The 27,157-nt window shown below is 40.0% G+C and overlaps 1 protein-coding gene across 1 annotated transcript in view; it reads left to right on the top strand.

Moving 5' to 3' along the window:
• The window catches only part of LOC121672920 (pyridoxal kinase-like), a 33,874-nt gene extending 6,956 nt beyond the window's left edge, over positions 1 to 26,918 (top strand). Inside the window, exons 2-8 of the mRNA XM_042045845.1 lie at positions 11,276 to 11,330; positions 17,586 to 17,690; positions 20,659 to 20,742; positions 22,465 to 22,511; positions 23,379 to 23,464; positions 24,245 to 24,290; positions 26,724 to 26,918. Coding sequence (XP_041901779.1) covers positions 11,276 to 11,330; positions 17,586 to 17,690; positions 20,659 to 20,742; positions 22,465 to 22,511; positions 23,379 to 23,464; positions 24,245 to 24,290; positions 26,724 to 26,903 — 603 coding nt within the window. The 3' untranslated portion in view covers positions 26,904 to 26,918. The remainder of the gene's footprint in view (positions 1 to 11,275; positions 11,331 to 17,585; positions 17,691 to 20,658; positions 20,743 to 22,464; positions 22,512 to 23,378; positions 23,465 to 24,244; positions 24,291 to 26,723) is intronic.
• The last annotated feature ends 239 nt before the right edge of the window (positions 26,919 to 27,157 follow it).

The raw sequence follows: 27,157 nt of genomic DNA, 5'->3' as shown, positions 1-27,157 counted from the left end.
CTTGCTTCATTTGGTAGATCACTAGCCAATAAAGCCATACTTTCATATTCCCTTTATTGTTAATACTAAATTATTTGTTTTCTTCCTGAATTTTGCCACGTTTATCATAGCTGCTCTATATGGTAATTCTGTCTCCACCTTCTCTAAGGGGAAAGAAAAACAAAGTAAGTTACAACAGAAAAAAAATCATTGGCAAATTCTCAAAATTCAATACTGATTTGCAGAATTGTACACTGGAGCTTATGGTCATGTATTTAGTAAAATCTGGCCTAAATCTAAACAAATTAAATATATGTATATTTTATAAATCTGTGTATCTTCATGTATTTTATGACATTTGTTTTGGGTGATGAGTACTACTGAACAAGGTTACAGTGAAGGAAAGTCTTTTTCCATCCGTCTTCTCTGTGTTACTCTCATTTTTCTGGCAGGATACAGCCCCTGTCTCACAGGGGTGAGCACCACACTATCTGTGAGAAATTATCAACACAACTCTGAGCATTTAACAAAAATGAAAACAAAAGTTTTTTTAAAACCCAGCTGTTTTGTTCTCACTGGAGATAATGGAAGTAACATTGTGCCTCTGCCCATTCATACAACAACCAAACAAATACAGGGCAAGCTAGTGTTTAAATTTGAGAAGTTTTATATTGTCACCTGTCGTGTAGGGTACTGAAATCTGCTGGTTTCAGTAGAGAAGCCAGATTGAGAAGCAATTGCTCTGGCCTTACCCCTGCCAGCTGGTCCTTCCACCTGCACTATTTTGTGTCCACTTCAGTGCTCCAAGGAAAGTCATTTTGTGAGGCCATGTGGTAAACTGCTCTGAGAAGCCATCCAGGTTATAAATGACTTGGCAAAAATGGAAGAGAAGAGAGTGAGTGTTTATTTTGAGAGCCAATATCCTGATTCAGTTCCCTAACATAGCCCCACAGACAGCTCTTTTGGCATAGCTGAAGTGCCAGGGCAGGAGCAAGCCCCAGGCTCCTGCACCTGGCATCTGCTGAAGGAAACATTTTTCAGAGTACTCTTCCCTAAGACATCTGCTAATTCTGAAGGAAGTGGTGAGACATCCGTCCTCCAGAAGCTTCATTCTTCCCATGTGTGGCCTTGGTCTGATGTTCACATACTGTGGCACCTCCAAGTATCTCTTACCATGCAATTGAACATCTAAACCTGTGGTGGGAGAGTGGGATCCATTCACAGTCTGTCTAAGAAGTCCACATAAAGCCTGTGCTGGATAAAACAAATTTCTCTCTTGTAGGGTAACTCCACCTTAGATGTACAAAATGTGCTTGCCCACACCTTGCTGATGGACTAGTGGTTAGGGACCTGGCTAGCCAAAATATGAACAGCAGGACTAAAAATAAAGTAAAAATCAGAGGAAAAGAATGTGCTGTGGGATCCTCCCCCCCCCATTTCATTCACTAAAATAAAAGAGATAATTTCCACGCCTGTTGAACCTGTTGCTGCTGTCTGTGTCTGCCTCTCCTCAGTGTTTGCAAACTTTCTCGTGTAGCACTGCAGGATTCCAGCTGGCAGGAGTTTGCAGTGACAGTATGGTGTTTTTGTCAAATTACATCCAAGTGTAGAAGGAAGCAGCATGAAGATGATAAATCTGAAATCTGCAGTGAACCTACTTCTCCGTCTGAAATCAGCATCCGAAGTCACTGGTACCTAACAGTAAACAGCGTCAGGTGGAATTTGTTTCTTGGTTGGAAGGCAGGCAGACACCCACAGCACCACGTCGTTCTGCTATTTTTATGTTCGTCCTTTAGTGGGAAGAACAAACAGGAAAACAGCAGCAGAAACAAGTTTTTTCTTGTTTTTCACTGGCCTTAACCTTTAAAAATGGATGTCTTGCAGATCCATCACTTAATACTACTCCAGATGGCAGGAATGGCCCCCTGCCCATAGGAAGGTCAATAGAGCAGCTCTACCACAAATCTTTTGACCCTGCAGTCATCTGGATCCTGATCTGTTGTGATGCAGGGAGTAGTGCTGAGTGTGTGTCTTGCAGGCACAAGAGGCTGTTTGTTGAGTAGCCTATGGAAAAATGGTCATGATGTAGGACAAGAAATTTCTTTGTGCTGGACATAATGCCTGAGAGGGAATTTTGATAAAGGCATATGTTTTGTGTGATCTGAGTATCCTGCACTGAACAGTTAGTAGTGCATGTCAATCAGTCTGTCCAGGTGCAAAGAAAAATTAGTGACCTGGTTGTATTTGCTCTGAAGTATTCCTGTGTCTCCAAAGCTTATTTGGAAAAGCATCTTTAAGGCATTACTGGTAAATCTTGAATTTGGCCTAATTATGATTCAGGTAAGTACTTCCATTGCAAGCCTTTTCAGAAAAATCAATAAATTATTTGAAAACAGATTCACTGCAGTCTCAGGCTGTTCTAGTCTTTTCTATTCAGATGGTCATGATATTACAGCTAGATCAGCCCATCAGCAAATTCTCAGTGAGTACCAATTTTGCCAGAGCACTGTGACAAAAATTGTAGTCTGCTCTGGCAGAAGAGAGAGGATTTGTTTTCTGCTCCAGTCTTTACAATGTCCTCTGTGGTGTCCAATGCTGAAGTCAACTTACAAATCCTGAAAATTGGTATGCAGTTGATCAGTGGTAAAAAAAAGGAGTGTCATTCAAGAAAGAAGCCCTGTTCCAGTGCCCAACCACACTTTGGGGAAAGAACCTTTTCCTGATATCCAACCTAAACGTCCACTGACACAACCTCAGGCCATTCCCTCGGGTCCTGTCACTGTCACCACAGAGCAGAGATCAGTGCCTGCCCCTCCTCTGCCTCTCACAAGGAACTTGTAACTGCACTGAGGTCTCCCCTCAGTCTCCTCCAGGCTGAACAACCCCAGCTCCTCATAAGGCTTCCCCTCCTGACCCTTCACAATCCTCATAGCCCTCCTTTGGATGCTCTCTAATAGTTTAATGTCTTTCTTACATTTTCTCAAGGTCATCTGGTGTATATTTTTACTGTCTGTTTTGTAATAGTCGTTTGTAACCTTACAATTTGAAGTGGTCTGTTAATAAATCACCAATAACATGTCCAGCATCCCTGTCCCCAGTTTATTTGCTCTAGTATTTTTATCCTGGCACAATATCCCCAGTATCTTAGTGATTTTTCTTTGCAGTACCTTGTCAAATGCTGCGTTAAAATACAGCTTAATTATATGTACAGAGTTCTCTTTAGCTATTTGGTGTGCCTTATTAAAAGCTCAGAAGAAAAATAGATTGGGTTAGTCAATAGCAGTTTCAATTCAGTTTATCAGCCCACGCCAGCAATTATTCCTGCTACACTAATTGTCAGGACTTGCCTTTTCTTTTTCCCAAGTTCCTATTTCTCAAACTGAACTAGTGTTTTTACTTTTCTGCACTTTTCTGTATGTTTTTTTGGTTCAGCAGCAAATGGAAGGAGATGCAATTAAGTGAAAGAGCTGGCACACAGTGAGAGGCACAAGCTGCAACTGGGAAATTTTTCTTTTTCCTCCATTCCAAGTTAGTTTGATTAGAGAAATGCAGCCTTTTAAAACATGTTTCTCTGCCATCTCCAGAGGAATACAGTGGAGCAGTGATGTTCATTGGAACTGCAGTGATGGCTGTGTGAGGTGAAGTTCCAAACTGTAGGACATTATTGCAAACAGCTTGTAATACAATGGATACATAGAGCAATTCATGCCCTGACACAGAGGCTTTCTTATTGGAAAGTATTGCTGCCATTACTTGGCAAAAAACACCCCAAACCTCTATTACCTCGTTTGACAGGGTAATTTTAACCGTGGTAGTGAAATTAATTCTGTTAATGTCTTTCAATTAAGCTTGGCTTTTATATATATATATATACATAAAGTTGGAGGAATAGAATGGATTTGGTTTATGTGATACAGTAATTTTTTTTACACAAAGACAGGCGTTCCTGGCTAATTCAGTTTGTGGATTGTACCCATGCTCTGCTAAAAGTCAGCAATTTGGAGCCTTATCACAAGATTTTTTGAAAATTCCTCCTAAATTGTGTGTAGTTAGTCTTGGTAACCCCCATGGTTTACGTACGTCTTTGTGCTATAAAAATTTGTCCTTTGACTGATGCCACAGTTGAGATAAACCTCACAGGGTGTTAATAAAACTATCAGGGCAGGGGGGAATATTTGTATTTTGTGTGTTTGTACATATTTGAGATGCAGGATTTGCTCTTAAATATTCACTTGTTTTTTGAAATGCTGCTGGGTGCCTTAAATGATATAAATCAAAGTACTCCCCAGTGCTTGGAAAGTTTGACAGGCTTTTGAAGCTGAGGACTTTTTTTTTCTTTCTGTGGAGCCCCATGGCTTGTCATGTGCTGCCATTAATTTTTAAAAATTAGACACAACTTCATGGTGTGATGATTAGAGGATTGGATCAACTCTCTTACAAGCACAGGCTGAGAGATCTGGGTGGTTTTGATTCATTTGATGATGTGTGTTATAATTGTTGCTTTTTTTAGTATTTACTCCTACTTTGCTCTAACTCATCAGTCTGTTACCATTTGTTGGCACAAAGGACAGGACATGCCTGGCTAGGATGTTTCATCATTTGAATATTAATTAGAAAAAGAGTCGTCCTTTTTCCATAAAAGTTTTACTTGCAAAAAAAGTATCTTGCTATGAAGCAGAAGAGCTGAGGTGCAAAGAAGTTAAGTGTTATAATACAAGGCTGCATTTGTTTTGGGGAGAACTGGATGCATGAAAGCCAAAGGTTTTCTTCTCCTGGTTAGCAGAACCTTCTTCCTTCTTACTTTTTAACCATTTTTCTGTGCCATTTTCCTATCAAACTTTCCCTTAGAGATAAACTCATCTTTTAGAGTTGTGAGATTTTTACTGGTGTCAAATTTGTAGCTCAGATCATTAAAAAAACCCAAGGTGCCTTGTGTTCACAATAAAAGAATTTGTATGAATGACAGCTGAGCTTGATTTACAACTTCAGCTACTGATACTTTCCTGGATTTGTGGTTTAGAAACTGTTTGGTTTGGGGACTCATCTGAGAAAATTGGTTTTGATATGTTCTGGTATGGTAAAGCTAATGTTTTCCAAAATTAAGAACTTTGAAGGAGCTGGAGAGTTTGGATGGAGGTCTTGGCTTTATTCCACGAAGTATAGATAGCAACCTATGAACATGTATCAGGAACATAAATACTATGGAAGAAACACATACGCAGGTCCACACAGTCTGGTTTTATACAGACTTTGGGGTTTTTCTTTTCTTACCCTGTTCTGTTTATTTTTCCCTCTGCCTTTTCCTCGTTCCAGATTTTTCCTCTAACGTGAGCTGCATTACTGCTTTGTGGTTTTAATTTCAAACCTTAAAATGAAATGCCACTGGAGGCACAAAGCCAGTGCCCTAAGAGGGCAATATATACCGGTCATGTTGCAGAGTAGAGAGGTGGTTTTAATTGAATTTCATTCTTGCAGAACTAGGTCATTGTTCTCTAAGGTTGTTTAAATTAAGTACAAACTAAAGCATTCTAGTTAAATTGGTCCACTGGCCATTTAACAGCAAAGGATATATTATCTTTACTGTCAAAGCTGGCATAGTTAATAGTGTAAACACAGAGTACCCCTGGGCTTTATCCTTAGAACCAGAACTTTAGGATGGGGAGCCGCTGGTGATATTTTGTGTGATTTTACACATGGAGTTCCACAATGGATAAAGCTGAGGTTTTTGTATGTAATTGTGTCACTGGATGATGGAATGACCCAGGCTGGAAGAGACCTCAGGAGCCTCTGGCTCAAAGCTTGGGCAGCACTAAGTTCAGCCCAGGCTGCTCAGGGGTTTCGCCCTCCTTGGGTCTTGAAAACCTCCAAGGATGGCAATCCCACAGCATCTCAGCCCCCTCTGAGCCCCCTTTCTCTGAATATGTACATATCATGCACTGGAAATTGGGATTTTTTTGTTGTTGTTGTTTCTAATGTTTAGTACCCTGGAAACCACTAAAACATAGTTCAGTTCAGAAGCTTGTGTAATTCAAGTGACAGTTGTTCTCACACACTTAGAAGATATAAGACACTTCTTTTTAAAAAAACCCACCTTCTTTTTTCCTCCCCAAACTGCATACAAACAACAAAAAAAGGAGAATTTCTTGAGTACTACAAAGTGTGTGACACTTTTGAAAATATACTTCTTTCTCTTGAAGGAGCATAGTAAAGCTGCAATACAAATTTTAAACAGAAGCAGTTCAGTAACAGCTTTTCACATTTCTGAGAGTAAATAAAATTATTAAATGAGAATTTATATTAATATTTACTCTGAGGCAGAGCTGATCTTTGAAGTTAACAGTTTTCTGACTCTAGAGGTGTTAATAATCAGATACCAAATAGGATTAGGAGGTAGAAATGAGTACTTTTATTTGTCTCCAGACCATTGGTACATTATGTAGATTACACAAATATAAACATAAAGGTTGGCAATCATTAAAACAGAATTTCAGATGTTGCATTTGCTTCAAAATCTTCCTGCTCATTTCTCTGTTGCTACACTCCCAATTTTCCATACTGTGAAATGGTTTTCTTCTTGTTTTTCGACCTCCCCTTTACGTAACAACTGAGGCTCTCCTCTGGAATGTATGATTTTAATATTTGATTTCTAACAATTTTAGGCACTGGTTTGTTGTGGTGAAGAAGTAACATGTTTCAGTGTATGCGTGGTTGAAATATTTTCTGGAAAGAAGGGGAAGACTGTAAATTTTAAACAAAGGTTTAATTAATGCAGTAGCACAGTCCAAAGGATTGCATGGTTAGAGGTGAACCCTAACTGAGATCCAGCTGTTTATGTAACTTACCCAACTCAAGACATTTTCTGTCTGTCTAGACCTTTAGGTTGCTCTACCAGTGAAACAGCTGGTGTCTCTTGTAAAATTTTAGTCCTGTTGGAGACCCATTTCTTGACTTTTTATTTGTGGCTTCATGGCTGGATATAAGTTTAAATTACTTCTCTGCTTTTAGGAAAACTAGGCTGTCCATCCTCTTTTCCAAAAGAGCCAACACCTTTAGAGGTTGTCCATGTATTTTGAAGTCTCTTCCTTTCTTGTGTGCTGATTTTTTCCTTGAATATTTGCTATTTTGAAGAGGTGCATTTGGATGGTTCTCTAGACCACGTCCCTGCCCAGGTCCCACTTTCTATTTGCAAGGCTGGGAGAGCTCTTGGAGGAAGAACTGAATTGACATTTGTCCCTTTCCTTCGATTACCTGTGATGAAGAACTCGGCTAAAGTTGGTGTCATGCATAATGTGCTTCATGCTGGCTGTTGCTTCTAATGCATTCTGCTCTGGTGTGCATACTTGGATTTAATCTTGCAAATATTTTTCTGAAATGTGTCTCTCAGATCTGCCAGCTGTGCCTTCCAAACGCAGAACTCCTCCAGTTTTAATGTTTCGTGATTTAATTTTAGAAGTGTAACAGTTCTGCCTCCTTTGCTTGAAGATACTTAGAAAATATATTAAATTTGCCCATTTTCCTCTGAGATTTCAATTGCAAATATCACTGAATGATGTGATCCAGGCAACTATGGTTTGGGTCTTAAGATGAACAACATTTGACATGTGCTTAGACTGTGGGCTGAGAGATTTAGGATGGACTCAGTCATCTTTTTCCTTTGAAGAGCGCTTATCATCCTTACCCAAACTGGCTCTGGGTTTAGATTTGCCCAAGATTTCCAGTTCTGTGGGCAAATGATGCTTACACAGCATGACAGCAGAGCATGGAAACTTGGAATTGTTCTCTTCTGGAGGGTCTGTAGGACAGCAGATGATCCAAATCAGAGGATGGTGGCAGTGTAGGGGATGTGTGTCCCTGGCAGCTGGAGCCCTTGGACACTTGCAGTGTCTGATGTCACCTACATTTCTAAAACCAGGGGCAGCAATATCACCACAGGACCCTTGCTGTGAGGGGCAGGGGAGGGAGCAGAGGTATGGAGTAAAGCTGGTATAGAGAAGCAAAAATTAAACATTGAAGTGCATTTCTTAGTACGCTCAGTCCTGATGCTGATCAAATATGATCTGAAGGCTCTTGTTCTGCCACAGGCAAAATCCAAGTGGGGTGAGTCCCTCAGTTTATTTACACAGAGGTACACACAAATGTGTGTACACAAGCAAGAAATTTTATATACTGAGTTTAGTCCTGTTTTGAATTTTTACTTTCTGATAGTTTTCTGAAGAAAAGGTTGATTCTTGCTGGTTTATGACAGTAGAAAAATTGTTGATATTCTACTAAATACGTATTTTCAGGTCATAGTTGCTACTTTTGTGTGCAAATGGGAGAGATTGAGTCTCTTTTTTGGCATGGTTTATCTGATTCAATTCATTTGCTCTGATGGCAGTTTTCTGGGTCTGTACATACAAAAATAATGTATTTCTGATTAGTTAACTTTCACTTAAGATTTATTTAACCTCTGGTTTGAGTAGAAATTCTTAATGAATTAAAAAAACCCTCTCAAAATCAGTGCTTTTAGTTGGCTTTGCCCAAGAAATTGAAAGTATGAATATGTATCAAAAAGGTTTAACAAGACTTCTTTTGAACACAGCTCCCCTTGTAAGCAAGAAAAGTGTCCATCATTCAGTGCCTCAGAAACTGCCTCTGGCATCCTTTAGATATGAAGGATGACAGTCACTAACACTGGTTTTTAACTGTTGGTTGGAGGAAGGAAACACCACTTCCTTATCTGCCATAAATGATCAGATTATTAAAATGAACTATGCAAACCAAAATAGAGACACAGTTTTTTCTGTAGCCCTAGAAGACGTGACTGCTGTGAAAAGCTGCTTTTTGGACCTCAGTCCTGTTTTCAGGTCGTCTTCTGGTGACTAAATTCCATGGGACTTTTCAATGCAGTTTGCCTTGGAAATGTACACAACCTGGCTTAACATGACTTTAGCATTCTTTTTGATTATTCTACTACTAACCTTTATAAAAGGAAATGCATTGGAGTAACCGTTATTTTGAGGGTTGAATCAGGTTTCAAAATTAGGTGTGTTAGACTTCAGTCATACATGTTAATTCAAAACAAAACTTTAGAGCAAATTTAGAAACTGTGACAGACTAGACTAACAGCAGTAAATGATTGTTATGGAGACCTTGAAAGGCTTTTTTTAGCTTGTTTTGATGAAAAAAGTCAGAATACCAAGGTCCCTTGCAGAATTTGAGCTGTCTGTGGTTTTTCATCCACTCTCCAAAGCATTTTATTTACTGTTTTACCCAGTGTACAGCGAAGTTAACCTGGCTGTCTCCAAGAGAGTTGGCTTCCCTTGTACTTTTCCATCTTTTGGTTGAAGCAGATTAACTGGCCAAAACAAACCAAAAATCCCTAATTCTGTGGAAAACCTGGTTGAGAAATCAAATGATAACTAATGGTGGGGAGGACACTAAAGAAGGGCTGCTCTTTTTGGTGGCCATCAATCTGGGACAGTGCTGCCCTGTGTTGTAGAGCTGCCTTCCCTGCAGCAGCTGTGCGTGCTCTCCTTCCCTAAAGCACTGAGAGTAAACCTGATTAGTCAGTAAATCACAGTAAGTGTGTTCTGTAGTCTCAGGGGTTAAGTAGTTGGAGAGACGTGATCTGAATGTTGCAGAGAAATGGATTAATTCACAATTGTTGCCAAGATACTTTAAGGAAATAACAACTTAGGTCTGTTCATTGCAGGGAGGGGAATTCATTTTGGGGTGACAGTCTGGTTAGAGGCTATATTCCCATTCATTTCCTTGAAGAGCATATCCAGACATGAAGGTTAAGGTCATAGCAGTGTTGTCATGTTCTCAACTGTTCAGTTCCTGGGTCTTTAAAATAAAATCCACCAAGGTGAAATAAGAACCTGGGGGGAGTGTACGTGCTGAGCTTAATTTGAACCTGGTCAGGTTGAGGTAACTAACCCACCATTCTGTGTACCACTGATGCGAAATTACTTTGCTTTCTGGTGAGGAAGGAACAGAAACCTTTACTAAATATTGAAAAAAGAGATTTATTCTACGAAGATCTGTGTGGATGTGAGCTGTGAAACAACAGAAGTGTAGCGCCTGCAGGCAGAAGGAACGACCTGTCACAGCACGTAGCTCCATCTTGTAGCCAGGTATTGGAATAAAGGGCTTATCAGAGGGAAAGTACAGGCACAGGGAAAGCCTAATGTCTGGCACCAGACACCCAAAAGGTTTTTAATCTATGCGAAGGAGTTGCCTTCACGACGAAAAAGGGAGAGGCGTGAGTCTCGCTGGAAAACGTGACTGGAAAAGCTTTGTTCCCTCACTCCCCCCTCCCAGCAAATTGCCTGAAAGAGGATCATACACAGTGGTGCATCATTCCTGTTATCTCCCAGTATGACTCACTGAGCCATACATAGCAGCTCTTCTTTTGAGGAGATTTCTTACCCAGAGCAAGCTGGATGTGGAAACAAAGACTCGGCGTCAGACTGTTAATGTCACTTTTGCATTAGAATTCCTTGTGTGACACATAAAAATGTCTAAAAATGGCTTGACTACCAATGCCTGTGTGTATTAAACAGGTATTGTCAGGTTAAAAATCCTCAGTTGTTGTCTCCTGCTTGGATGCTCTTATTTTGATAGTATTTATATATTTTTGGGCACAAGAATATATGTTGATTGCACTAGCAAATTATTGGATATTTCAGTGTTTGGATTGCTGGTAATGCAATGTAGCAGGTGGCTTTTGGAGCATGCTTTAGGCTCTTTTTATTCTGTGTTTTTTTCTCCCCTTTATTGCCCAATCATACCCCAAATTAATTCTCTGTGATTTCTTTCTGTTCTCTTTTAGTTGTAAAGAAACTGATTGTGACATCCAAGTAGGGCTTGTAATATGGATCCCTTTTAAGATCCTTCTGTCCTTCTTTTAGAAAAATCGTTTTTCTGGAATGCCAACAGCATCATCCCTCCATATTGTGCATTAATTTAGTACCTTGTACTTCTTTTCTTGCCAAGAAAGGCCAGCCAAGGCTTTCTTGAAGGTTTCAGTGCCTGCTGCTGGACCAGCCTCTGTGTCCTTATCCCCAGATGAACTCCAGCCTGAGGATCCAGAGCTGTTTTCCTGGTGCTGTTGCCGGCGGCACTTTTGTTCCCTGTTCATTGCTGTAGTAGAGCACTGGGCTGTTTGTTTATGTTGCATGTTTGTTGACTCAGCTCCCAAGATTTTGAAGTATGCACTGGGAAGCAAGGAGTTCTTCCCTGTGTTTTGGGATATGGGTAACGTATTAACGAAGCTGTGTTAGTAAAGAAATATTCCTGTGTTCTGTTACAGGTTTTGGGATTTGAAGTTGATACGGTGAACTCTGTCCAGTTTTCAAACCACACAGGTAAAATTTTACAGATACTACTCCACAGTCACTGAACTCACTCAGCACTCACCCATGACAGTGGAGAGGACATTGGTTTCATCTTTTCACTCACATTTTCACGATACAGGATGGAAATGTAATGTTCATGTTTTGATTCAAGTCTCTCAGAAGCCTGGATATGGGAGTAGGGCATTGATACAATGGATGTAGTAATGTCCTCTTCTGCCCTTCAGAATGACTTTCTTTTGTTAGGCAGTAATCTAATTAACTCAGATAGTGAAATAACACAAATACAGCCATTTACACAGCCAGACTCCTAAGGGAGTCTTCAGATGTTTTCAGTGAGTTATGCCCTGTGAGAGTCATAGTCCCATTACCAACCCAAACATCAAAAGCATACTGAGGTAGACCCAATGTTTCCTCTCTATGTGTCCAGCCAGATGGCTCTCAAGTATCCCAAAATTTCATCTTGGTGGGAAGAAGGGTGTTAATACATTTGGGTGTATTTTTGTTGAAGCTCTAAGCCTGAATGCAATGCAGTCACCTAAGACATTCAGACTTCCTAATACTCACAGTGCTAGAGGACTTTATTTCTTAAAAGAAAGCTGAAATTTATATTTATTTTAGCAATACCTTTCATCCATAAAGGAGCTCCAAGTGACTTGCTATTTTTGGATCACTGGAGACACATCTGCTGTCTTGGTGGTGGCAGGTTGTTTGAGAGGAGAGTTACTCTAGATAGAGAAAATCTACAGGTGTCTTCAGAAAATAATCTGGGAGCAAATTCTGACTTTAACATCTTAGAAAAGAGCAAAAGTTGCTTCTGACAGAGAAAAAAGAAGGCAAAAGTTGAGGTATTTTTCTAGTATCTACAGGTACAGCTCTATTAGTAAACTACTAATTTTTGGAACAGAGATCAGTCTCTTACTCTGTTGAACTTCATGCAGCTTTCAAAAGGTTGTAAGATGCCTATCATAGAAGGAATTTAGTGCCACCTTGGGAAGAAGAAATTAATGTTTCAAAGGTAGCTTGAAAGCTACCTCTGCTTGTTGAGGAAAGGCACAAAAGGTAATAATTAAACAAGGGAACAAGGCCTTTCCTGGCTTAGGCAGAAATCTGCTTATTTTGCTTGTACCCTTTGGCACAGTACAAAGGTTGTCTTGTGTTTTTCAAAGATGCTTCGATGTGACTTCTGTTTATTTAAAGAATGTACTTAGTTTTGGAGTTTGGGATTTTCTGTTGTTTGGTTTCAATAGCTGGGTAAAACTGTTGTAATCTTCCAGAAATTAAGCAATTTTCTCATGTCACATTACTCAGTGCTTGAAATGCATGAGTATGTGTTGTTTGTTGGCTTTCTGTTTCAAGAGTAAATCAGCTTTATAGGGTGTTGAAAGAGCTTAATAGAGGTTTTATTGACCATAAACTGAATGTGTCTGAAGGTGGGAAAATTACATTACTAGTAGGGTGACCAGGTTCTTAAAACAAAAAAGAAAGAAGATTTTAAATTTGTTTTTAATAGTATCACAGCCAAGGAAAGGTTACCAGTGTTTCATTCAAGGTTTGGCAGACAGTGGAAGGAACGACAAATTAGTGGTTCCTCCTCCCACAAGAAGACCAAAATGAGCATCCCAAACCCAAAAATAGCTCAAATATGACAAGTCTTTAAAATACTGGAACTACTCCTGATGTTTAGGAATCACATTTTGCAGGTTTTTTTCCTATAATTTTGGGGTTTTTTTACTAAATCTGTTAAAAAATCCCAAAGTTTGCCACACAACCTCATGGTTTAGGGAAGCAGAGCTTGTGTCTGGCACTGTCCTGCAATACACAGGCATTGTGTGCTGGGTGAATGGGTGAAGGGAACTTGATTTTCCTATAAAAACAAAATTTTACAAGAACCATTTCTGTCGTCATCATTAAAGCTGGAGGACAGACTCCTCCTTCAAAATCTAGCTGTGAACTTTAGTTTCTGAAAGAATGCCAGGGGAGCACAGGTAGAAGAATGTGTGGGGTTTTGGACGTGGTATTCTTTCTTTCCTTCTTTCCTTTTTTCCCTGTTTTTGAGTTTGGAATTAGCAGCGAATGAAATGCAGAGAGAATTTATGACTAACAGACTGGTGAATCATTATTGCTCTTTTTTTGCCCTGTCTATAAATTAGTAAGATACCACAGGCCTCTTTCTGCTGACTCCTGCTCAGAAAATTGAGCTTTCTTTAGTCTCTGATAATCCTGAAATTCAGAAAATGGGCTTTGAATCAGTGCCCCTGGGAGAACAGTTTGTCATGTTGCTTCGTGAGGAACTTTAGTGATTAGAGTGACTCACACTTGAGTGGCATCATGCTTCACATACAAATAAAAGAAGCTGTCATGCAGCCTGCAAAGACTGTGCTCTTTATCCTATATGAATATACTGTTTGCAGAAGCTTCTCCTCATCTGATGTGCAAAAAGAAAAATCTAGATTTGTTTTTAATTGTCTAATTGATTTTTTTGGGGGTGATGTCCAGTTTTGTTTCTCATTGGTAGGTTTATTTTAAGCAATAATGTGCTTACTCTGCCATCCAAATCCTACCTTTGAAACAGCTCCAGAACAAATAACCTGGGGTTTTTTCTGTTACTTTTCTTTTTATTCTTGAGCACTTTTGGCTTCCACTTCGTGGGTGGGCAGTAGGTGGTTGGGTTGGCTGGTTGGTTTAATACATGAGAAATTACAATTATGTCTTGGTGTGATTCTGCACAGTCTGCCTGCCCATGTGCAGTCACTCACCCCTGCAGGTGCAGGGCAGAAAGAAAAGCTCTCCACTCTTGCCTGACACTGGGAGCATTTCACTTCCACACTGTGACCAGCTGTAAAAAATCCAGTGGGGAATTTGGTACTGAGTTTCTGGTTTTATTGAAGGCCTCCTGGTAGCTACAGATGAGTCATGTGTTGAGAGCAGGTTGTCTGCTGGAGTTTGCAATGTGAATTTTGTGACACAGCTGGGCCCAGATTGCCTGTACGTCATGTGCCTTAAACACTAGAACTTTCTTCCTTTTTCCTGTGTGAAATTCTTGGTTACTGAAGCCACTTGGAATAGTTTTGCAGGGAGCACCACAGGAGGAACTCAAACCTCAGAACAGAATGTTCTGGGTTGGAAAACAAAGGAATCTTACATGCTATACCTAAATGGTAGCTTGTTTTGTTTTGCTGTTTGCTTGTTGTTTTTGATCAGCTGGGGTTTTTTTTCCCCTTCTGATGTGACTGCTACTTCCATTTTCTTCCTTCCTTGTTTTTAAAAGTAATTAAATACATTCCAAAGGAGGGAAAAAAAAGCAGAGGAAGGCAAGAAAGAAAAGCATGTAAATTCATCTTGGGTGCAGTATTAACTGCCTCTCTTGGTTTTTTTTTTAATTTTTTTTTTAATTTTCATACAGTTGAATGAAGACATTTCCTTGGAGACTGGTAAATATGTTCATCATTTTAGTGACATGGGGCATCATGTCTTACTTACTTTTCATTGCCTTATCTGCTAAAAGCAAATAGATAACATCTAATTTCAATAAAAGACCATAACATAGATAAGCAGAAGGGGCATAAGGTTGTTTAAGCATTTATGTTCATCTGTGTGTTTAAAATTATTACAGATTTGGGGGACTAATGCAGTCAGTCTGAACCAAATGGTGTTTTGGAGAGCTGTGTCATGATTTGCAGTGTTCTCTCTGCTCTCTCAGACCAGCACTGAGGAGAATTATTTGGTGGTTTTGTACCCAAAACAAGGAAGACTCAGCTTTCTTCCTTTTTGTCTTTCCCCTTTCAAGATAGTCCTGCTTCCTGGGACCCCAAGGTATCCATCTTCCAGTTAGTGAAACCCTTTTTGACATGAGTGACTGGCTTTTTCTTCTGTGTGTCTGCTTTTTGGTGTTATATTCCACCAGGAAAGTAGGATAAATGCAGGGTCACGGGATTTTCCCCTTGTTTGTCATGTTACATGAAATTACCCTGGGGAAAGAGCATAGGGGGGTTCCCATCTTGCTGCCAGTTTTGATTTGGTTTGATTCTTACATGAACATAATTCAGTTCCTACTGACATCACAGTTCTCTGCAGCTCCAGTGAAGGCATTCCCTTTTTTTTTCTTATGTCTCAATAGCTATGGCTTCCCTGAGAGCTTCCCTAAGGCTTTTTAACTCTGGCTGTCATGTAGTTAGGCTTTAGGTTATATTACACGTTACCAGGTGATAAAAAAGGTCCTCAGTGTGGAAGTCATTGTTACAGAGCTCAGACAGTGTCCCTACCCCATGTGGGTGACACCAGTTCCTGAGCTAAGCTGGGCTGCTGCCTAACGTTGAGTTTTCGTATTTATCTCTCTGCCTCAGTGGAGGATCAGTGTAACATAAACCCTGTGCATTGACCATTTAAGACAGCTTGACATGGGAAGGTGAACTTTTGCTTAAATAGTGAATTTACAGGGTCTGTGTAGGAATGGCTCCTGAAAGTATCCAGGTTGTCTGTTGTTGTTTCTTGGCAATCTATCATAATTATTTTTATGGCCCTGTGTAAGATAAATGTCAGCATTTTTGCCTTGATTCTGGGTGAAAAGTGCACCCAGTCTCCTTGATGGCCACCGTGGAAGGAATCTGTTGTGTCCTTGTCCCTGTTCTGGCTTTGCAGTGCTGCAGAGACTGGGGAAGAGGAGAGGGCAGATTATTTCTCTGTGATGCTCCAGATGTGACAGAATAAACATCTGCATTTGTGTTAAACCAAGTAATGGATTCAGGTGCAGTCAGAGGTTCTGCATACCCTTGGGGCTGGGCCTGTGCTGATGGGGGCTGCAATGAAACTACAGAAATCCCTCACTTCGACCCTTTCTTCACAGGGACTTTGTGAAAAGCATTTTCCTGGGAGGGAGTCGTGGTGGCTGATGTGAGTCAGGCCCCCAGCCAGCTGGCAGCGAGTCGTGTTTTAGAGGCTTGGCCTTTGTGAGCTGAGGAGAGCAAAATGATCCATCTGCTCACCATGCTGTGGGTGTATTTGCATTCATAAGAAGGAAAACTGAAAAATGTGCTTATCCCAGGCTCTGGGCACCTTTTGGCAGCCACTCTAATAAGTCAATTTAGAGTGATAATCAAAGCCAACAGTTTTCATCACTGAATTTTCTAACTGCAAGAGCAGAAGTTAAACAAAATACCATTGTCTTTACACAGGGGAGGTATAGAAGAAGATACCTCATTAAGCTTTCCCTTTTCCTGATTCCAGTTAATAAAAAGATAAGCTCTTTAACAAACAGTGAATTTATGGAGATTGGAAGAGTTAAATTGTGAATGCCTAATCTAATATCCTGGAGGAAGCGCCATCCTTACATACAAGGGAGTGATTGGTGCCATCTAGATGGGGCAGGCTTTGATGACAAGGTGCAAGGTGCATTTACATTTTTCAACAAATATTTAGATTCTGTTAAGGGAGATACATTTTTTTCCTTGGAATTGGCTGCCATGGACCTTGGTCCACTGTTGGCTGAAATCAGTTGAGTTTATCGCAAGTAACTTCACCTTCCATCTGCTTCTCTCAGCTGAGTATATTTGCTTGCAATTCTTAGAGATCATTCAAGGATGAGAGTATATGGATATTGTTTATCTGTCTGTAGTGTCTTTCTGCTACTCATTTCCTCCTCCAGGATCCTCAGCACTAAAGCTGTGCTGTTTTTGGAAGAAAGTCTGTCAGATGACACTGTATGTTTAAAGAGCATCCATGGCAGTGTTCTGCTGTGGTCAGTCTGTGTGTGACATGCAGGTCCCAGCGAGTGCTGTATCTGATGGGTGCAGGCCTGTGTCCAAACAGATCTATAAGCCTGTTAGGATTGTCATCTAACTGCCAGTATTTCCTTTTTTTAATATATAGTACAAAATAACAAAAGTAGATTATACTGACACCCTCCTCCACTAAAGTCGAAAACATACGTTTTTCCTCCTCCACACAGGAAAGGGATAGTTGCAAAAGCTCCATGGGAAATCTTGCAGGAGCCTGTGTGTGCTCAGCTTGATTTGCTGGTAAATGGACACTCTCAGACTGCAGTGTAGTCACTCCAGTTCCTTTGGGAGGCAGAGATGCTAAGGAGAAGTTGGGCACATTAACTGTTCTGCTGACAGCAGCTTTCATTCAGCAGCAGCATTTCGCAGGAGAGGACGTGGCGGTGCTTCCTGGTGCTGATGTTTGATGTGGTCCCTCCACGTGTATCATCTGTGTGATCTGAAATAGAAAATTCATCTCTTGAAAAATGACCTGGTGTTTGCTTTGCAGGCTATGCCCACTGGAAGGGTCAGGTGTTGAATTCAGATGAGCTTCATGAACTTTACGAAGGACTTAAGCTGAACAAGGTCAACCGGTACGATTATGTGCTCACAGGTGAGAAGAGCTTGTTCCCTGGAGTTCCCAGGAGATGTAAACACAAGTAAAGAGATGTAAAACATATCCCTCACTGCTGCAAACCAACCAGTTAAAATTTCACCTGTGTATTGTAGTCTGAACTGGCTCGTGCTGTTAAATTTGTAACAGCCAGAGTTCTCCAGCCTGGAGGTTGTAACTGGGTAGGTAAATTGATTCCCTTGTATAATTTACAGGTTTGTACAGGCCAGTCATGTACAGGCACACTTAATATTTTGGGAGTGCCTCTACTGGAACAATGGATGAGGAAATCAGAATATTATTTTTAAATTTATTAGGAAGACATGAGTTTAACCCTTTCTCCTAAGTCTGCAGTACTAGCACCCTGTGGTACTGCAGCATGATTTTATGAAAAGTTGTCTGTCCTTGATTTTTTTACTTGATCTTTAAGGCTTAGTGCTTTGTACACTGGGCAAAGTATGAATAGAGTTGGGTTTTGGTTTTGACTCTGTCATATATCTTGATTTTTTGGTCTTGTTACTGTGTAGGTCATCTGAGTGAATACAGTCCTGCAGTGTTTTCCTTTGCTTGCACAGGGTGTAAAGTGTGCATAAATACAAGCAAGGAGAACTTCTTGTAGAATACTTTATAGAAAGGAGAGATTCTGCAAGAAGTTTTTATTAAAAATTGCTTCTCACCCAATTCCTGCTTCTCAAAAGTAGGTTACTGATCAGATTTCACCTCTGGTGTGCCTCTGGTTTGGATAACAGTATCAATTTCTTACAGCAGTGAACAGGGACTTTTTAAAGGTAGGCAGAAATACATCACCAGATTTGATTGATTTCATGGCTTCCACATGTAGGAAAGTTCTTTCTACACAGGAAAAATTGGAAATTTCAAGTGCTTGGATTATAACCCCAAAGCAGTCATTCTGGCTTGGAGGGTGTGGCATGCCCAAAGAGTTATTGTCAGCGTTTTTTCAAGGAATATCTCCAAAATAAAGAAGACTGAACAGCAAATAGATTTAACTAACGTTAAGAAATTAATTTTGGCATAAGTGGGTTCTTTGTTATTGAGAAATAGACAAACACCTTTTCTTTCCTGGAAGGAACTCACAAAGAGGACATATCCAGGAAAAGCACACTGTATTGTAGGAATTTTCAGGAGATGTTAGTGTGCAAAAATTATAAATAATATTTGAGTATTCTTTTAGCTGAAATGTTACTTTTTATTTCCCTTCCAACTCTTGGAAAAGACCTCTACACCTTTCCTATCACTGGCAAAATGGATATAAGAGATCAAAAATGGTAGAAGGAAAATAGAAATCTTCAGCAAAAAGGAATTTTGGAGAAAAAGGGAATATTTATTAATATATCTTTTAAAATAGGGTATTTGTGTGTTGTTCACGTTTCTTTTAAAATCTTATTTGCTGTAGCCATTTTCAGTATGGACAAAAAAAGGCATGGGTAGAAAGAGCAGTGATTTCTGAACATCTAATAACACTTTCTGTGTTTTAGTCTTCAGCTGCACTGTGGCTGAACTTAAAATTCAGTATCTTTCATTCAGGACCAAAAGTCAGATATTTCTCTTCAAATAGCCCTTCACTATAGTGCACAACTACTTTGTACCTCAAACAACCTGGGTATGAGTATTTAAACACTGAAAAGCAATTTATCAAAAGGTGGGATTTGACTGTTAATTGTCTGATGACTGTAGATATCTCAGCTGAGATTAAAATTACTGTCGTTAGGCCAATTATACAAAGTAACACTCCATGAGCTTTTTGTGACTGTTATTTGTAGATCTTGATGTATTTGTTTCATTTACAGTAAGACAGTCAAGGTAGGAGATAAATTCCAGTTCAGTGTAACTGTTTTAAACACCTCTGTCAATGCTGTTGATCAAACTCAGCCTTATTTTCCAGCCAGTCTGCCATCACAGGTCATTTAAAAAATAAAATCTTTGCTTGACTCTTTTGACTGATTATCAGCGTTTCATGGATAAAAACCAGCATTTTGGCAAAAAATCTTTTCCATTTCTCTGCAGCACCTAAGAACTGATCAATTTTGCAAGTTAAAAAAAAAAACAACTCCAAAATCTGCTTTTTAGGTGTACTTTAAAATATTTTATTAGAATGGACATTTCCAAGGACATTGAAAGATGCTACCTTGCTAAAAATAATAGTATTAAATCACAGAATTACAAAATATCCTGAGTTGGACGGGACCCACAAGGATCATCAAGTCCAGCTCCCAACCCTGCACAGCACCATCCCCAAGAAATGAACTACAATAAATTAAAATCAAATTGATAATTAATGAATGTTGTAACTAAAGTTATACATAAATATATAAATTAAGAAGCATCTATAAAATCTAAAAATTAATGGTTAAATAAGAATATTGTGATGCTAGCATTGTGATTGGGGCCTCGAAATACAGTAAAATATTTCCAGCTTATTTCACTGCTCAGCCTAAAAGATAGGAACTGTTTTGGTATTTTGGATATTGCTCTAAAATAGTCAAGGTTAAATCTCTATTGCATTAATGTGTTGGACTCTTATCAGCATGAACATTAATAATAATAAAAAGTTGCTTCAAGCCAGAGTGTGAAGAAAGTATATGGAATTTAAAATGTTTACTGCATGAAAAATAATATTGATCAAAATACTGTTTTTATCAAAAGGAATGTTTTTTCCTTCTAGCCTGACCTTTGTTTATTTATGTTCAGGCATTTTGAAGTTATATGAGTCTTTCATATACAACATTCTTAGTAAATGGATTTTTTAAGGTTATACTTGTAGTTGTGCAAGCACCGTCTGAATTTGTCTTCCAACCTATTATTCCTGAGTCAACTACTGAAATGCCTTTGTTCTAAAAATACTTTTATCCAAAGGATGAGAAGTATGCAGCATTCCTATCCAAAACTAAAAGCAGAAAAAATGTTCATGAGAATAGACTTCAAAGGTGTCTTTTTTATTTTCCCAAAGGGTATACAAGAGACACATCGTTTCTGGCAATGGTGGTGGATATTGTCCAGGAGCTGAAACAACAGAATTCTGACCTCGTGTATGGTAAGGATGTGCTTTATAATCCTTTCTGCTTCCTCACTGGGTATGCTCATCTTTTTCACATCTTAGGATGAATACACTGGTCTGATGTTATGCAGCATTTCTGGTCTGGCTGGAGCCAGCTGGGCTTTCAGTGATGTTTATTTCAGCTTTAGGTGTTGAGGGAGTTGGGTTTTTATCTTTCTGATTTGCTGCTTTTCAGTGTGTTTGTTGCATTATGCCATCCAGAGGAGAGTGTGCCTTGAGGACTGGTTGTCTGTATCCAGGAGAAGATAAAAATCCCAGCCAGCTGCTGCTGCTGATAGTTGAGAGGCTGTGTGTGCTGATAGCTGAAGCCTCTCCCTGATTTCCAAGTCAGCCAAAGCAGGACAGACTCTCCCATGTTGCCCTGCCATGGTTCCATGTAACATCCCAGAAATGTCCAACTTTGCCTCATAAATTCTGTGATTTACCTTAAACTCCAGGGCTTTTTAAGCTCTGGTGCTTTCTAATATTCCCTAAGACTACCCAGGGAGCAAAAGGCTCCAGCAGCTGTTGTCACTAACATCATATCAGACTTCAACCTGTGAGAAAAGATTTGTTCTCTTCCCTTCCTTCCTCTCCCAAGTGTTACAGGAATTTTGAACATAACAAGCATTGGCTTGAATTGAGCAAAAGCATTCAGAGTGACAGGGCAAAGTCAGTGAGGATTTAGTGGGATTAAAAGGTAAGAATGATGGTTTGAGCTGTCATCTTTAAGCTCAGTAAACAGTGTGGCCAGGAAGCATCTAGAATGATTGGCAGGATTTGCAGGCTGTTGTACTGAGCAGTGATACCTGCCTTAAAATTAACAAAGCATAAGTCTCATTTAGCAAAATACAGCAGAGAAATCTTGTCTGGGTTCTGTTACTTTTTAGCCTTTATTAACACTGTTCTGTTGTCAGGTTCTCCAGAGCATTGTGTGAAAGCTAAAGACTCAGTTGAAAGAGACATCTCACTGTGTAGAACAGGAAGAAAGTGGTCAGGTGGTGAGATCACAGCGAGGCTTCTAAGATCCTGTATATTTAATAAATAGATTAGAACGTAAAGAAAATACTTTAAAATGTAAAACAAGTTGCCCTCTTTTTACTCATAGAAACTTCCTGAAATACTGATTGGACATTGATTTGTTATCTTTGGATATGTATTTCTTTTTGATCTTGCTTAAAGATCTTTTAATACAATGAACAATGTTCCTTTTTGAAGTGCAATGGTAGGCTATTTCCATCCTCACTGAGGACACTTGGAATGTGTTGTTAATACTGCTGGTGATCCAGAACCTGTGCCAAACATGTGTTAATATCATTACACCAAGTATGACTCTATGTACTTTGGCATGAATTTTCTTATTGTTTCATTATAGTAGTTCCTTTTTTTAATATACACACAGCATTTTGGTGTATACATTTGGCACGTATTTTTTTACACTGAAGTAAAAATAGAACACTTTTCAGAGCTGTTAGCTTCTCCCATGTTTCTCCCTGCCATACTACCATTCCAGACAACTTTTTAAGACACATGACCTACTCTTTCAGAATTGGCAGCCACCAAAGTTCAGTGTGCTACAAGAGCTGTGGGAGTGTGTAAGCTTTGAGGTGCTCAGTACTGTTCCATAGCCTCAATTTACCTGTTTTCTGAAATTTTCCCCTCCCTTCAGGGTCTTTATAACTGTACCCTATTTCTAAACCTAAATTTTTTCTTTTACAGTGTGTGATCCAGTGATGGGTGACAAGTGGAATGGAGAAGGCTCTATGGTTAGTACTCCTCTGTTTGGATTCTCTGTGTAGTGAATGTTTGTTACATAAAGATGTATAAAGATTTATTAGTTGTTAAACCACAAAACTAAGGTACTTTACCTAAGTGTGGCTTTAGATCCCACATCAAGTAAATTTGTACTTAATTTTCTTGTATTTGAATGAGCTTGGTATCAGGAAAGAATGACAACTGCACAGCCTTGGGATTATTTCTCTCCTGAGACAACAGAGGGAATACAGACCCTGTCCACAGGAAAATATCCCCCTGCTCCCCATCCTTGTCTCACTGGAGTCCTCTCTGTCAAGAGCTGTGTTTTGGCTGGTAGCCTGGCTGCCATTGTCAGTCATCCTGGGAATTGACACAGCCCTGGAACCTAAATGAAGATGGCTTATTTCATGTGGGATCTGACAGGTGTTGGGCACTGGGCTGTGGTCAGTGACAGACAGGTTCTGTGTACCAATATCAGGCTGCACTCTGACAAAAAACCATTTTTGATGAAAAATTTTTGAACAAAATAGTTTGGTTTGGAGGTAAGGACATGAGTCAGTTGGGACGCTGTGTTTCTTCATGCTGCTGTGTCACCTTGGTGAGAGAGAACTTGAAAGTTCTTCACCCAGGCATCACTTCCTTTTAATGCTGCCAGTTTAGGTCCATCTGCTTAGAAATGGTGCTTCCCATCACCTCCAGGGAAGAAAGGGCTGTTGGTTACAGTGTCCCCAGCTGGGGGATGCTCTGGCACTGCAGTTGCAGAGCTTGGAGCTGTCAGGTCACTCGGTGGCAGCAGGGGTGGTGGATGAGGGAAGGAGAGTTGCAGTCCCACATCTCAGATGCTGCTGACAACTTTTGACACTGTTTTTTCTCCCCAGTATGTGCCCAAGGATCTCCTGCCAGTCTACAGGGACAAAGTTGTACCTGTTGCAGATATAATCACTCCTAACCAGTTTGAAGCTGAGTAAGTGCTTATTTTCTTTTATAGCCAAATAAACTTGGGGAAAAAAGCAGGAAAGACTGATACCTCTTAATTTTATTTGTCTCAATATAGTGCCTTATGTATGTATGTGTCAGGTTTTGGGTTTTAGCTGTTAGTTTCAAGTGGTGTTTTTCAGATAACCTCAACTGCTGCATGTTGAAACCAATAAAAAACCCAGGAGTTACATGAGGAAAAGATTCTTGTTGTTTTCTCCAGTCTCTCATTTTCATGATTATTTCTTGTTATCACCAGAGGCCTGTTTCTAGGACAGGTTAAAAAAATACCTTCCCCATCCTTACCCATGACTATGAAGATTTTTATTATGTGCCAGAATGTCAGAACTGAAGTAGTTTGGTTCAACCCCGCCCAAAATTAGATTCAGAAATACCTCCATGGCAACATCTCATAGGAGCTACAAATTCAAATGTCTCCTGCCTGTCCTGGCTACCCAGCTGTGACTGGTCACGAGATAATCTGTGGTGATGCAGCACAGGCTGTCCTCCTTAAGGGGAGGGAGCAGCTACATGGGAGAGGGTGGGAAGACCCTTCCTTGTGAGGGAATTTTTGTGATGTAGGGATCTCTGCAGGAGGCAGGGTAGGACTGCTGTGAGCAGCACTGTGTGTCTGTGCACGTAGCCTTTACCGTGGAGCTACAGATGGCTTAGGCCTGTTTGGTGCAGTCCAAGCTTTCCTCCTTTGAAAGGGCAATCAGTCACTGCCTGGAGAACTTGTGCTCTTTTAAGGTTTCTGTTTCATTCTCAGGTTACTCACGGGCAGGAAGATTTACACGGAAAAAGATGCACTGGAGGTAAGTAGGCAAAGGGTGGGATGTGTGAGGTCTCTTTCTGCATTCCTGCCTGCAGTGCTGCACTTTGCAGTTTGTCTTTAACCTTGGAGTCACTTTGGCCTCTGTCCTTTCCATATGTTTATCATTAAAGCTCCTACACTCCAGGCACAAAACATTTCCTGGTTTAGTGTCAGACTTCTGAAGAAACTTCCCAAAAGAGCTCCAGATAAAGGGATTACAGTGATTATGAGTACATCTCTCTGAGCTTGCTTTCTGCAGTGAAGGAGGAGTGGCAGCAGCACACATGGCAAATGCCCAGACACTGCCAGCAGCTCTGTTATTACTATATTACTTGGTTGGGGTGAAAACCCAGGGGACCACGGGCATTAGGAACCTGTTTGGGGCTCTGCTGTCCACACTCAGCAATGCTGAGTGTGAGGACAGCTTTTCCTCATTCTTGCAGATAAATCCAAAGCATTGACAGCTGCTGTCATTACCATGTGGAGATGATAGATGGCCTGCAAATATATTGCATCAAGGTGTAAAGGTTTGCTCTTTCACACAAAGTGAAGAAAATAAAAAGCTGTGGGAGGACAAAATAGAAATACAATTTCATTGATGTCTTGAGAAGGGCTGAGCTCTTTGTTTTGTTGACTAGTCAAGTGCTTTCAGAACGGACTGATGTTATTCCCTCCAGTTTGGTTTTGAACTTCAAAAGAACACAAAATCTTTAAACAAACAGCAGCTGCAGTGGCACCCTGGAGAGTAGCTGGGGGTCTGTCACCCCAAATGTTTGTTGTTTTTTTTGCTGTAGCAATGTCAGACAACATGGATTGGTCACCATCACTTCACAGCAGGAAGCAGCTACAGAGAGCTCATCTCTCTGAATTTCCACTGCCCCAGTTTTATGTTACCCCACTGTGCTGGGTGAGGGTGATGAGCTGTGCTTCGTGCCACTGGCTGCTAGCTGCAACTCAGTTCTTCTGTTCTCATCCTCACCAGTGGAACCAGAGTCTTGAGGAGAGCATCATTAGCTGAGCAGCCATTAGTTTTAGATTTGCGTATTTCAGCTGTGAACATGAGTTGCATGTGCTAAAGAGTTTTGCCAATTAGTCTTCTGACTGATTCATGCCACAGCTCTGATTTGTGATGGGCTTTAAAAAAAATCTCTCCCAAAGAGAGAGAATTGTACTTAGAAATGGAAACATTTTTAAAGCAGTTGTTTGCAGGATATTATATTTTAATCTGTCTGTCTTTCCAGCTGCATGTCATATATGGGTCTAGTAATAATCCATGCTGGAATTTGTCCCCTTTGGAGGTGGTAGGAATTCTGGCGTTGATTTCCATGGTTTCATGCTTGCTTTCCTTTTTTTTAAGAAGACTTGTGATGACAGTAGTGTCTTCTAACATAAAATAAAGTATGATGTAATATTAATGTAGAAGGGACTAAGTCCTAAAACTAGAAATAGTGGAGATTAGGATCCTGGTGAATTGTGACTGAGAAATGAAATTTAGTTTAATATTACTGCACAGATTGATTGTGTCAGTGTATGCTGGTGGATTTACTGCTTCTTTAAAACCCAGCTGGTGCCTGTGCAAAGAGGTCTGACAGCTGAAGAAACTTGGAGGCTTAGACAAGAAAGAAAAGCAATAAAGTATTAAAAAATAGCAGAAATAAATCCTTATCCTTCAGCTGCTCATGAGTCACAGCTAGCCTGAGAGGATTTTTAGTTAAACTCTTCTGGGAGAATTAATATTTTATCCATGTTTTATACTAAACTCATTACTGAAGTCATTCTTTTTTCTGTGAAATCAAAATCACTTTTGTCTGTAGCAACCAATTATGATGTCAGAAGTAGAGTATTAATGAGTTTAAGTGAGGAACAGACAGCGTGGAAATATATCTGCAAAGGTATATAATTTACAGCTGTAGTTTGGGGGTTGAAACAGAATGAGAAGATTGAGACAGACACACTTGTGCCTCTGATTTAGGTTTTTTTAATTTTTGCTAACTCTAAAAGTAGTAGCTAAATAAGATTTCATGACCTGGAGTTCTTAGCTTTCTAGCAAATGCTTCAAGATGCCAGCTCAGGTGCATGTATCTGTATATTCATTCTCTTATTCTTTTGATAATATGTTCTGAAAACATGGTTCAGGCAAAAATTCTGATCACAGCTGAAACAGAGCATTCTTTCCAGAGGAGCATCCAAAGATAACACAAACAGAGATGCTTGTATATTTTAACAAGTGTGTACATTTAGATGTGGATGTTTTCATTCCCCTATTTCAAAGTAATGGCCCTAATTCAAATGGATTATTTGAGTAGAAACTGGTTTTTTCTCTTTACAAAAGATGCCAAAATAAGGTGCTTGTTAAAAACCCGCAGTACTATGAATGAAAGTGTAACCAACACATACTGCAGTCACTGATTCCTGCCTTTTTGCATGTTGAAAGGTAATGGATATGCTCCATGCCATGGGACCAGAGACTGTGGTGATCACAAGCTCAGATCTACAGGCACCTCTAGGAAATGACTACTTGATTGCTCTGGGAAGCCACAGAAAAAGTAAGTCAAGAGCTCCTTCCTTACCTGTGCTCTCTTTTAACCTGTCTGTGCTTGCTGTTACTCCTTGAAGGAATAGTTTCATCAGGCCCATCTGTAGTGCATGGAAGAAGCTCAGATCCCCAAGTGAAGACCTCCTACAGTAATATCAGGGAGTAGTAAGACTGGGACTGCTCCATGAGGAAAGACAAGAGCTGAGAGTGATTGTAGCACAGGCAGGACTCTGTCCCTACCCATGGGGCACAGACCCACAGGACCTGAATAAGGTGAGCAGGACGGGGGGGTGGTGGCAGACAGGTCTGTTTGACAGTCCAGAGTACGAGAG

This window comes from Corvus kubaryi, unplaced genomic scaffold (genome assembly GCF_017639235.1).
Source record: "Corvus kubaryi isolate FWS band 111438036 unplaced genomic scaffold, C.kubaryi_AGA036_p1.0 65041, whole genome shotgun sequence".
NCBI lineage: Eukaryota > Metazoa > Chordata > Aves > Passeriformes > Corvidae > Corvus > Corvus kubaryi.
This window is presented reverse-complemented; position numbering and strand designations above follow the sequence as displayed.